General features: G+C 43.1%; 1 protein-coding gene across 12 annotated transcripts in view; it reads right to left on the bottom strand.

The window, feature by feature from the left end:
* The window catches only part of PCLO (piccolo presynaptic cytomatrix protein), a 400793-nt gene extending 394879 nt beyond the window's left edge, over window positions 1-5914 (bottom strand). For all 12 annotated transcript variants that reach the window (XM_075428595.1, XM_075428596.1, XM_075428594.1 and 9 more), the window contains exon 1: window positions 5562-5914. In XM_075428595.1, the coding sequence (XP_075284710.1) occupies window positions 5562-5803 (242 nt within the window). In that variant the 5' untranslated portion in view covers window positions 5804-5914. The remainder of the gene's footprint in view (window positions 1-5561) is intronic.
* Window positions 5915-13472: the final 7558 nt, after the last annotated feature.

Genomic DNA, 13472 nt, shown 5'->3' on the forward strand with positions numbered 1-13472 from the left:
AAACGTTTGTGCTTTGGCTACTTGTACAAAATTTGCATATATTTAAAATTCAATATGTAGAAGGGATTTAAACTCTTTAAATTCAGGTACGTTAAGGAGTACATGCTTCTTTTTAAAGAATTTACTTTGCCACCCATCCACTCACAAGTCAGAAGAGTTTTCAATCAGACAATACAGATGCCAGTTCACAGAATTAGTCCTGAAGATTATTTGTTTGTTTGTTTTTTAAATAGAACTGCTATAGAGCTTCCTCCCAGCATCATCCCAACAATTCATATTGCCCAGGAATAAAAAGTAAATCTCTCATTACACAGGGATGTTTCTCAGTTCTCTAACAATAACATTTTGTTGTGTTTCCCTATAGGAGAAAATTAAACTAAGAATGTAGGAACCAAACTCCAGATCATGTCTTCGTATGTGGCATAGTATTCTACTTGTTGCTACACTCAGCTGCAACTGGAGGAAATAATACTATATTCAATGCTGTTGCTAAAGGATGTAGTAGAATCTTCTATTCAGTGCTATCACTGTGCTTTTTCTGGAAGATATGGTGTTCTCTGCAGTGCCACAACAGTGTTGCAATTAAAAAATACTTAGTTTTCACTTTGAGAGATCCAGTTAACTGGGAACTTGTTTTTTCCAGACATGACATTTCTTCTTGGGCATTCAAAAGCAAAATAAACAATCATTCTTTACATTTAACTATATTCCTTAACTTAAAAAAAAAAAGAAAAATAATAAAAAATTGCACAATTTATTGAACAGTTTTATCAGAAGTCTGCAGAATTTTATATAGCAGACATATTGAAAAATGTATTTTACACTGTTAGTGTTACCATAGGTTTACTATCATTTCTGATCAATATATAGTTTTCATTACATACCTAGCAATGGCAATATAAAAGGACAAAGCCAAGTGACAGACATTTCTATGCTTATCATTCCCAGAACATGTTATTTTCTCACAATCTTGTATCAGAATTTTTTTTTGTAAATTACAAATTTCCACATGAAATGCTTGTTAAGAACAAACTATTTCCAGCCTTCCATAACTCCATTTACCTTTCACCATTTTGTAAAATTATTGGCTATAATACTGGGAAGCTTACAACTGTAATGAGCAATTCTCTGAAGTGAGTAGGTGCATTTCCATGGGTGTCAGTAAATATTGATTAACTCAGTATTCATAAAGAGCATCATTCAGCAAAGCCCAGTGATAATCCCATTCCTTCAAATATTTGGAGTTTTCACTTGTTAAAAGAACAATTCTGTACTCTCATTTGCAACTAGGTAGATCCACCTGCAGTTCTGCTTCTTGCTATTTAGATAAGCATTCTAGGTTTATCTGAAGACGTACTGCTTACTAAGTGAAATCATTTCAACTAGTCTAGTAGTGGCAGTCTAATACACTTCCAGCATTCGTGTTTGCAAATGTTCAAAATATTGGAAGGCTTCATTCAATCATGTTAAGAGTGACAAGGGGAAAAAAGCAAAAGGATCAGTGGTGTTTTTAAAACTCAGGTCAGGAAAAAAACAGGGTACTGCGCCCAAACAGTGTGAAGGTGGAAGGAAAAAAACCAAAAAACCAAACCTCAACTTGTTTTTAGAATTTGAACTTGGACATTAACAAGAATAAGTAACTGTGGATCCCTGTTGGAACAGAGCTCTCCTCCAGCTTTCATTTTTGTCAAAATAATGTGCTCCATAAATTCCCACCTGCTCAGATGTCAGGACTTCAAATGAGATTAAAACCCATGAATGTAGGAAATAAACCCAGGTGATTCTGCAAGGCTGCTGGTGTGTATTGAAGACCAGACTTGTCTTGCCGTTATATAGAACAATGTTTCTAAGCAATGGAGACAGAGCGTGGTCAACTAGTGGAAGAAAAAGCCTTGAAAAGACAAGCTTCTTGAGAAATGTTACCTCCGTCAAAAGGCAGGACTTGCTCCATTTAGTTTCAGGTAGCTGGAAGTTTAAGCCTTCTTTCCTAGAACTATTTTACAACCAGCTACAGACTGACATTAAACAATTTTAATTAATCTGGAGAATCAGAAATCCTAAAGAAAAAAAATTCTCTCTATTTGACAAAAATTTTCTTATTTTTAAACCTTTTGAACCATGAAAAGCCCACCATTGTCTTAGAGTCTTTAATCCAGACTCAACATGCAAAATAATTTAGTCCTCCCTCACCTAATTCTTTTCCTTGTGTTGCTATGTTTCTCCTCACTTTGGCCTTGTACAGAGTTCATCTTTCTTCATTTACATGAATATTACAGCTAAATCAAAGCTTACTTTGGAGTCAGGAGGAGACTTAACAAAAAGACTACTGGTCTAGTTCTTGAATGCCATAACTATAAAAACCTATTTTAAAAGGTATGTCTTTTTCCCATTCATCAGTATAAATAGTTTTAAAGAGAAGCGTAATAACTACACATCTCCCAAAACAGTTACATCTTTTCACTACCTACAGAGAAGATATGTATAAACTTACACATACCCAAGTGGCTTGTTTTTTTTTTTAAAAAAAAAAGTCAATAGAGTGATGACATTAACAAAAAGACATATTTCTTCTGGGAAATACAGCATAAACATACTTTAGAAGTGTGACATTCCGTAAGACTTCTTAGCATTTCCTCTCAAAATGCAGCAATTTTTTTTTCTATTAATGTCTATTGTGAACAACCTAACAAACTGAAACAAAAAAAAACCGCACCAAAAAAAATCCACACAAAACCAAAAAACACCCCAGCTGCATTCGATGGTTCATATCTTCAGTTTGGTCATCTAATTGCTTCAGATGATGTGGAACAGTTCCTCAGCAAGTGGACACTGACACAGTTACAGAGTGATTCAGTGAAACTAGAACAAATGGAACCTGCTTACAAATTGACTGCGTATGTTTCAGCTAAACTTCTTAACCATGAGTATTCTGAAGACAGAGAATTGAAATAAGGTAGGGTGATTTCCATAGGTGCTAAGCATCTGAAACTCTGACTGGAACATAGAGAATAAAATGTTCAAAGGAAAAAAAAACATGAAAAGGTACATTTGAATTAGGCAATTCACTTCAAGTGCTCTAGATCTAAATGCTCATATTAAAATGCATAATAAATATTAATTGCATTTATTTAGCTATTGCATTTTTGAAGACCTAAAAGCTTGAAGCCTACAGAAGTCCTAAAAGCTACAGCACATATTTTGCGGTGGTAGAGGTGCTACTATGCTTTCTGGTACATACATTACTGACTGTTAAAAAGTCTGTAGTTGCAAAAATTGTTACTTCAGGATATCATCAATCATGAGGAATTTGTAAGACTGGTTAACAGGTAATGTTATAATGGAAATCACAGAGGAAAAATCCAGTTAACAACTTGAAAAAAACTAACGGACAATGCAATAGGGACACTATCATAATGTAAGGCTATATAAACTGGCAGCCATAATTCCTCTTTTGATCACTGTTTCAGTCACTTAACATGTGGACTGGCATAACCGTGCTGTGAAAAAAGCCGCTGGGAACAACAGTTGCAGAGCACCGGTTAAGAGGTATTTTTCCCATCTGATTTCTTTGGCCACATAGACCAAAAAAAAGCTTGAAGCTAAGGAATCTGAGTCTCAGGAGGTTAGTTCTTTCCTTAAGTGTAAGTCTGGAAGAGGCTGATCCTTAGTCCCTAGAAGAGTTTTACTCCAAGGGTTTGGATCAGGTTCTTAACAATTATTCCCATCATTCTTGGTAGATCTCAAGAGCAAAGTGAGGTGTGTGTGGGGAGCAAGTAAAGCCAATAAAACAAGAGCAGAGACAAACAGTAACCTCATGACAACATGACAGGCACAAAGATGCTATGATGGGAGCTGCTACAACCCCACAAGAGAAGCTACTTGAGAGGTTATTGCCCTGAATATTAAAATGTCAACTTTGACTAAAAGTTGAAAGATAATTCACAGATATAGAGTGCCTTTACTTTAAATGGAGAGTGAAAGTCTTGTATGCTAACAAGATCAAAGTAGTTTCTGGTATCAGAAATATGTTTGCAGGAAAGCAGCATTTATAAATGAAGAAATATTTACATTGCAATGAGTTTAGTCTATTCTAAAATCTTCCAAAGACATTTATCTCACTTTTTGCTGGAACATTAGTATGAAACAGTAAACTTCTAAGGTGTTTGTTTCATTGCTCATAGACAGTTATACAGAACAGAATTTTGAGCTTAGTTTCACAGAACTAACCAATATGAGTTTGTTTTTCTTTTCATTAACATCTACAGAAGCTGGGTAGAGCCCTGAACTGAATGGAAAATAGTATTTTCTATACAGTGTTAATACCTGTTTAATAATCATCCAAGACGTAAAATAGGAAGAATTGATTTCCAGTTTGAAAAAACGGAGACCATTGTCCCAGGTATAATCCCAATGACTTCAGTAGTTCACCCAAGGATGAATTCAGTCCCACCCTCCTTGCTTCTCTTCTAGATTTCACTTATATAAACCTGATATTATATAAACTCCATATGCATTCATCTAGGCTGAGGTCAGTACACAAGAACCGTCTTGAACAGGCGGTCGAGGAGGCTCCTCGCAGCACCCTCCCTCAAGGCGAACAACACGCCCAGCCCCGCAGACCGAGAGCAGCCGAGCCGCCGGCCCTGCCTGCGCGGCGGGCAGTGCCGGCCACTTCAGAACCGCGGACAGCGGCACCCGGCAGGGGCGCCGGCCACTTCAGCACCGCGGACAGCGGCACCGGGCCCGGGAAGGGGCTTGTTGCGCGTCGGGCAGCGAATGTACTGCGGGGCAGGGAATCACCCCAGCCTTGGCAGACTGCCAGTGGAGTAAAGCCATCGCTATCCACAATACCGAATCCCGTGGAAATCAACCGAATCTGTTATTTCGCCTCTCTGTCCCCTTTCAACTGAAAAGGAACAAAAAAATTAAGGGGGGTGGGGGAGAGGAAAAATAGACTGAAACAGACCTCCTCAATCCATGACTATTTAATGAAGCCAAATGATAGTTGTGGAGGTTAAGAACTGGCAGAGTAATGGCCGGCAAACACACTGTGCCCAAAAGCTTTGAAAGATTCAGCAAGAATCTCTTTCTCCAGCAGGAGAACCGCACATCAGCCCTGGGAAGAGCTTCCCTGGCCACCACCCGAGCCGCGGGGCATCCCAGCCCCGTAAAGCACAGGCGAAACACCCACACACACACCCACCGAGAAAACCGAAATGCCGACCGCACACCTCCCCCCTCCCCAGGCGCAGCAACCGCCCGCGCTGCTCGGGATCACGGCGGAGGCAGGGGAGGGGAGGGGAGCGGGCGCAGCCCACTGGAACCGAGCGCGGCCGGTATTACCGGAACCCACCGGGACGGGAGCAGCCAGGGAGTGCTGGCTCCATCCCAGCGCCCGTGCTCGTGCAGCCGCCCCCTTCCCTCCCTCCGCCGGCGAAATCCAACTCCCGCTCCCCATGCGCCGGGCCCGTATCTTATCGCGACTCGCCCCCGGCCCCGCCGCGAGGAGACGAGGAAGGGGGGAAGGGAGGGAGGGAGGGAGGATTTTTTTCCGTGCGTGCCTTTGCCTGGGAGGCGGCTCCGCGCCGGCGAGGTTCCCTCTGGGCAGCCCCTGCGCCCTTGACATGACAGCGGCGATCTGCCTCCTCTCCTCCTCGCTCAGCTGGCTCAGATCCGCCTCCACCCCGGCCGCGACCAGGCGCTGCAAGGGGGCCGCGGGGCCGCCGCCATCCCCGGCCGCCACCGCCCCTTCGGGGAAGGCGCCCAGCCCTTCGCCTCCTTCCAGGCTCGCCTCGTTGCCCATGGTCGTCGCTGCCGCGGCTCCCCGCCTCTCCCGCCTGGCGCGGACCGGGCGGGGGAACGGCTCTCCAGCGGGCGCTCAGGGCTCCGCGGCCGCCCCGCACGGCCCCGCACGGCCCCGCACGGCGGCAGCGCCGGGGCCGCGCGCGCCGGGGCCGCGCTCGCTTGGTGCCGCCGCGGCTGCCGGGGAAGAGCGACGCCGCCACCCGCCCTCACGGCGCATGCTCCGGGCGGCTCGCCCCGCCCCCTGCCCCGCCCCCTGCCCAGCCTTTAAAGGCCGCGGGAGCGGACAGGTGGGCAGTGGGGTCTGGCGGGTACCCTCGGGGTGCAGTTGTCTCCTGTCTTCCTCCCTGTGAACGTGGGTGTGCGTGCTGGTGGCTGGGCCCAGCTGGGCTTCAGCCCGCAGTGTGGGGGGTGGCAGGCAGGGCCGGGGGACGTGCAGCCAGGAAGCCCCCTCGGAATGGGGCCCGGGTTGCTCGGGTCTCCACGAGTGGAGACGTCACAGCCCCTCCCGGCCTCCGTCCCAGTATCAGAGCACCCTCACAGTGACTGGACCACAGAATCATAGAACGGTTTGGGTTGGAAGGGACCTTAAAGATCATCTGGTTCCAACCGCCCTGCCATGGGCAGGGACACCTTCCACCAGACCAGGGTGCTCAGAGCTCCATCCAACCTGGCCTTGAACACTGCCAGGGAGGGGGCAGCCACAGCTTCTCTGGGCAACCTGTTCCTGTGCCTCACCACCCTCATGGTGAAGAATTTCTTCCTAATATCTAATCTAAATCTGTTTGGTTTAGTTTATAGCCATTCTCCCTTGCCCTATCACTACACACCCTTGTGAAAAGTCCCTTCCTTCCTTCCTGTAGGCCCCCTTCAGGTACTGGAAGGCTGCTGTAAGGTCTCCCTGGAGCCTTCTCTTCTCCAGGCTGAACAGCCCCAACTCCCTCAGCCTGTCCTTGTAGCAGAGGTATTGCAGTGCCATTCAAGGACTGGGGAACCCCAGGCCGGACACAGCACTCCTGACGCGGTCTCACGGCTGCTGAATGTCTGGAGAAGATTCACCTTTAACCCACTGGCCGTGCTTGAGGTCACACAGCCATGGGTGTTCTTCATCACGACGGCATGCTGCTGAAGCCTGTCCACCTTCTCACCCAGCAGGGCTTCTTCTGCAAAGCTGCTTTCCGGCCAGCCTGTCCTGGTGCGCAGAGTTATTCCTTCACAGAAACAAGACTCTCCACTTGTCGGTGTCCAGCTTCAGGAGGTTCTGCCAACCCATCCTCCTGCCTGTCAGCAGCCCCGCAAGCAACAGTCCTGCCTTTCAGTCTGTCTACTGTTCTCCGAGCTGGCATCATCCACAGCCTTGCTGAGGGTGTGTTCCATGCCTTTGCCCACATCATTAAAAGAAACATTAAATGTCATTAGTCAGAAAGGTACAACCAGTAACATGCCACCAGCTGGACTTGAAACAGCTAACCACAACCCATTTGAGCCTGACAGCTCATAGAACTGTTAAGGTTGGAAAAGACCTCTGAGATGAAGTCCAACCATCAACCCAACACCACCAAGCATGCTAAACCGTGTCTTGAAGTGCCTCATCTACAAGTTTTTTGAACACCTCCAGGGACGGTGAATCCACCAGTTCCCTGGGCAGCCTGTTCCAATGTCTGACCACTCTTTCAGTAAAGAAATTTTTCCTAATATCCAATCTAAATCTCCCCTGATGCAACTTGAAGCCATCAGTCTGTTTTTCACCCACTATACAGGTTTCACTAATTTGGCTATAAAGTCGTTACCGTCAGTCATGCTGAAAGCCTGGTGGAGTGTGGTTTGCCTGAGGTGAACACAAGCTGTCCATTTCCAACAACCTTCCTCTCTGTCATCTGCTTGGACGTGGCTTCCAGGAGGGTTTGCTCTGTGACCTTCCCAGCAAGGGTGCTAGCCACAGCATCCTGACTGCTTTGCAGCTCTCTTGTAGACGCCCTTTCTGGAAGATGGATGCAGTTCTCGCCCTTGTCTGGTCAGTAGGGATCTTTCCCAATGACCTTTTGAAGATGATTGATAGAGTGACTTTGCAATAGCATCCATATCTTCTATAGAAGAGCAGTAACTCTTCCATGCAATCCCTGCTACATATCCAACTGGTTTGAGTGCTCCCTAAGTCTGTCTTACTCTACTACAGACAAGGCTTCACTCCCACATACTCTGCTGCTCGGTGCAGGGACCTGGGGGACCAGAGCACAAACCTTACCCATAAAAGCTATGGCAAAATGCTGCTAAGTACCTCAGCTTTTCTCTGCCCTTTGCCTGCCTCATTGATGGGGGCCAAATTTTTCCCAATTCCTTCCTAGAGATCTTACTAAATTACGGCTGTATTTTGAATCTTCTAATGTGTTTGTTAAACAGCTAGATCTTCACAAATGTCAGTTGTTTTAGCTACAGGGATATGACAGCTTTTAGTGAACTTGCTTCTGTGACAGCATTACTGTTTTTCTCCAGACACAGCTGTATGCAGATCAGCTCCCAAAATGACCTACATAAGGATGCCATCCAAATATTTATAGCACTCTTATATTGTAGCAATTGGAGACTATTTTTTCCAGTACTGGTTCACAATAAATGGTGAAACCAGTGGCAGCTGGGGTCTTCCTACTTTTTCCTCAAGTGACTTTAAGTTACGCGTCAAAAGAACAGCTCAACAGAGAACATGATAAAGCACTGAGGGAAAATCATCTGAATGGAATAGCGTGATGTGAGCGTGAGTGGATGCCTGTTCACACAGCGTTCTAGGCAGAGACGTCAGAGGGGCCTGTGGAAGAGGTGACGCACAATGCAGTCACACCTGGATGAAGGTTTATTCACTTGGCATGTGAAGTAAAGATACAAATTTCAGTTAAGGGTTGTAGAGGGAGGTAAATACACATTTAGCACAAGTGAATGTCATGTACTTAGGTACGAAGAGCTGTGCAAAGTGCATGGAAGAAGGCACTTGTGCAGCAAAGATGGGGAAAGAGGGATTTAACCAGTAAAAGCATTTGGTTTTCTGATACATACTAATGTAAGCATCCATATGCAATTAAATATGCACATATACTTAAACAGTCTATGGAGGGAGGTATTCCTGCCCTTTAGCTGGGTAGTCTGGAAGTTTATTAAGTTCCCAAACGTAATTTTTCTAAAACAAACCAAACCCCTATGTTTCTTTATTTAAAGCCAAAATAACTAACTACAGCCTTTGACTCAGACCTAAAGTCACCTTGTGTTTAAAAACAGATGGTATATGTCAGATAGAGATACAGACAAAACAAATCAGACCAAAACACATTAAATTCAATTAATACAACAATTACAACTGGGGAAACAGCAGTTTTGCTAGTGCTCACTGTTCAAAGCTATATCCACTGTTCCTATTTCCCTGTTAACATGTCCTGAGACAGCAGGTCAGAGGAAGAGGCAAAGAATACCTAAGGAAGTAAGCTGAACCGAAATGGAGGCACAGGATGAGATACGACCTTCGGTGAGAAGTTCACTATTGGCTTCACTGGAGCCAAGGATGTCAGCTTAGAATGATTATGATTTCAAATATCTTAGGGATTTTTGTGGAAACTGTCTCTGCACAGTTCTGCGACATTTGCATTTTCTTATGAAATAGCATGAAATCAGTAGCTATCTGTCCTAGAACTCCCACTGCAGGCCTATTTTCCCTACATCCCATCATTTCCACATCTTTCTCCCTATATTCTTCACTGTCTGTCCAAAAGTCACACCAACTCTCTCATTTTTGTTGCTACCAGTGAAACTCACGAACTAATGAGGCAGAACATTCTGTTGTAGTGAGGAAAGAAGAGTTATCAAATGAATCAGGCTTTTTCTTAAAAGTCATAAAGTCTAACTTGCAAAAAACAGCTTGGTAGAGTCAGGCTGAATACCCTTATTAAAAAAAAGTATTTTCTTAATCACTAGCACTGAAAAATGTGATTAAAACCCTCTGGAGATAAAACAGTCTCTTAAAAAGCATATGCAAATTAGAACTCTGTATGTAAATTTAGAGGCAATGATATAGAAGCAAGTTGCCGTCGCTTAGATGCTAGGTAATATAAAAAGGATAATCACGAACAGAGGCAAATCCAACTACCCTTTGAGGGCTCACTTACAGTTTTTGTAGGATTTTCATTGTGTCTGTTTGAATCCAAAATGATCAGCACAATCCACAAACATTTACGCATTTTACAACACTAAGTCTAGTGCGTGGTATTATTGTCCCTGCAAAACAAAGGCACAGTCTATTTTAAGTGATGTAACTTCATTCAGACTAAAGACTGCACTGTATCGGTAATGGAGTAGTTTGGGTTTGGGCCTGACCGGTTTGGTGTGCAAACTACAGGCATCAGATCCCCAGAGGAGCCAGTCCAGGTTAGAGCTGAGTAGACAGAAGCAGCACAACGATGCTGGTTCATCTTTTGCCAGTGCTGAATCTGATCTGGGGCAAGTGAATCTCAGTTAAGTGTGTATCTTCAGCACTAAAATGAGTGCTTGAAGTTAATTTACTGATTAACAACACTGAAGACATCCAATCTTCCCATCAGTAGGCTACTTAGTATAGAAGTACTCTTTACATTTTAAAAGGGAGAAAAAACTATTGAGTGCATAGAATTTGGAGAGGTAGTACTAAGATCATCAGAAGAAAGGAATAAGAGGTCAGTAACACCTTGGCATGAGCTGGCAAAATGGGAGGAGAAGGAAAACTCTTACATCTCAGTAATATGCCTGGTATCATGCCCAGATAAAAGTGAAGGAGGAAGAAGGTGCATTAATCATTAACGATTAACAGAAGCTGTACTGATTGGTACCACAAAGGAAGGAAAAGTTAAAGAGGAGCTAGAATTTGCATTAACATATTTATAACACTTTATACACTAATGATTTCATATTCTAATTTGTGCAAAAACCTCGCTTAATGTTACAGGGCCCCTATCACATTTACCTATCACATTTCAGAGATACAGAGACTGTGGAGGGATCTTTGAGTTTAAAAGACATGGCTAAGATGCATCCAACAGTTTGGTCCATCTGCTGTACAGAGTGATCGATGCCTCTTAATGATAGCTCTTTCCAGACAGTTCATACAATGCATTTGATAGAAACATTTAAATATATAAAAATAAAGGAAAAGACGGTATGCCATAGTGCAGTCTGTTGCACAACTATGCTTACCGTCCTTTTCTATTCACCATCTCAGAATGCAAGTCAGCACACTGCACCACAGATTAAACAGGGAGGACACACCAAAATCCTGTTGGATCAACATACTGAGTAGAATTTATCCAATACAAAAACCTGTTTAAGGACCAAATCAAAGAATATGAATCGGTTTTCTGGAAAAATGTTTTGCGACACTTAGAAAGTAATAATTTCAAATATGACTGAAGTTATGTCTATCTAAGCACATAAGCCAAAATCTCATGATGCTTTAAGCTACACATTTGCATGCACACCTGTACGTGCCACTGGTGCACTAGTGTACTAGACAGGTCACTGGTGCAAGTTCTGTGAAATGCCTATTAAGGATTGTAAACGCCTGCATACACAGTCTGCACTAGTGACTGTGTGCTCTAAAACAAGATCACAGGAAAGTAAGGCTTCTTCTCTCACAAGTACTAATTCTGTATGAAAACTACTCTTATTTATATACCAACCTGTAATGTTTGGCTAAGGACTGCACAGCAGGCATTCTGCAAGATCATAATGAATCTCCAGTCTCACCTGGCTTACTAGTCAACAGAAAAACCAGTAAAGGATGATAACAAGGAACCTTTCAAAGCGTTGTGTATGGCTGTTCTACTCAAAAGCACATTACTGTCTCTACACAGAATTTTCTGTTCCGTCACTTTGTACATGCAGGTCAAGAAACCAGCAGAATGGTAAGTTAACTTGTTCCAGACATCCTGCAAAAAACACCTACTTAAGAAAAAACAAAATAATAAAGGCTGAATATAGCGTAAAAACTGCCAGGTAGAGCAAACACCCTGAGCAGAATAAATTGCAGTATTCCAGAGTTCCTGACAGTCTGGGTTTTTTGGGATATCGTGCACTCTGACACAATACCATTAATGTTATAGGATCCTACTTATTATTAAACAAATCATGTTTGAACAGCCACTACAGCTATCTTAGCCTCATTATCATCAGTCCAGTTGAAACAGGATTAGTAGATATACTTTGTCTCCGTGAATAGCCAGTGCGTAGACACCTGTCTAAGTTATCCTAGCAATCTCACGACCAGATTTGCTTGTTTAAACAAAACAAGGAGGTCTGCCAACTGCCTACAACATAGCAATGCTGATAGGCTTACAGTATGGACTCACAGTATAGATTAGTCACAATGTTAAAAATCTAATGTTTATTTGCAGTCAGTGCTTCGAATACACAGATGGTGATTTCATCTTAAACTGAAGAAAGAGACAAAAGAGTACTTAATCTCGAAGCCTGTGTCCTAAACCACCTGCAAAAACAGCACTATGTAGTTTTGTGCTGTTCTCTGGTTGCTTCCTGTAATTCGAGTTTATCCACCTGCAGCAGATGAGTACAACTAACAGGGGTACAGACATCATCACAAACAGCTCAATTTTTGTTTGCTTGTGTGGTGAAACAGTCATAGCTGGGATTACTACAACTCAAGAGCAAAAGTGGTCAATCAAGAAGAATTTGGTGAAGGATTTGAACCCTCACTAACATCACATTATGATAGAACACATTAGAATAACTTAACTGTTCGGGTTATTTAATTGAGGTTGCATCAGTAAGCATAACAGTGAGATTCTCAGGATCTTTCTCTTAGGGTTGTTATTGCTAAAGTAAGTGTTGAAATTTTTAATTCCCCTAGCAGTTACCTCTTTCATGCCCAGAATACAGTAGGCACTTCAACTGAAAACTTCATAGCCTAAACAGAGGAAAGTCTTGCTAGTGAAGCACATATTTAGATTATATGTTCAGGTCCTGCCTGTGCCACAGAGCACAGGCTTTCACTTTAAACACAATCTTTTTTTTATTTTCTTCTTCTAGATTAGTTAATCCTTAGAGGGGAGAGGGGAGTGGGGAGTGGATGTTAAGATTGATTAAGACTAGCAAAAATAGTTGACTTGTATTTCATGGATCTTACTTAAAATAGGATTCTCGAGATGAAACCTGCCTTACTGTATCATGTATAACTAAATATTGGCCAAGGCCACCGTTTCCATGGATAAGAGAGAAAAGTTGAGTCCTTTTTTAGGAGCTCACATGTAGAATGATAAACAGGGATGGAGAGCACAGAGTTCCAGTGGCTGCTGCCCGTTGCTTTCCATGTATTGAGTGATGCGTTGTAGATGGTATTAAATACACATTAACTAGGTTTGCTGGCATGAGCTACCAACTGGCTTTGTGGTAGAATTAAAGAGAAAAAAAGAAGAGTCATTAACAACAGTCTTTATCCCAAGATGTATATCTATTCAGGACTAAGAAAGTTTACCCTTCTCTTCAGTTGTGTACTTAGAGGCTTTATACTCTTGACACTAGAAATAGCTCCTTGCTCATAAAGGAACATACACAACCACAGCTACATCACAAATGCCTTGATTTTCATTTTAGTGCAAAAACAATCTTAGAATGGGTGGCAAGGAACCTCTGGAGGCCACCCG

The sequence above is a fragment of the Opisthocomus hoazin genome, chromosome 8 (genome assembly GCF_030867145.1).
Source record: "Opisthocomus hoazin isolate bOpiHoa1 chromosome 8, bOpiHoa1.hap1, whole genome shotgun sequence".
Lineage (NCBI taxonomy): Eukaryota > Metazoa > Chordata > Aves > Opisthocomiformes > Opisthocomidae > Opisthocomus > Opisthocomus hoazin.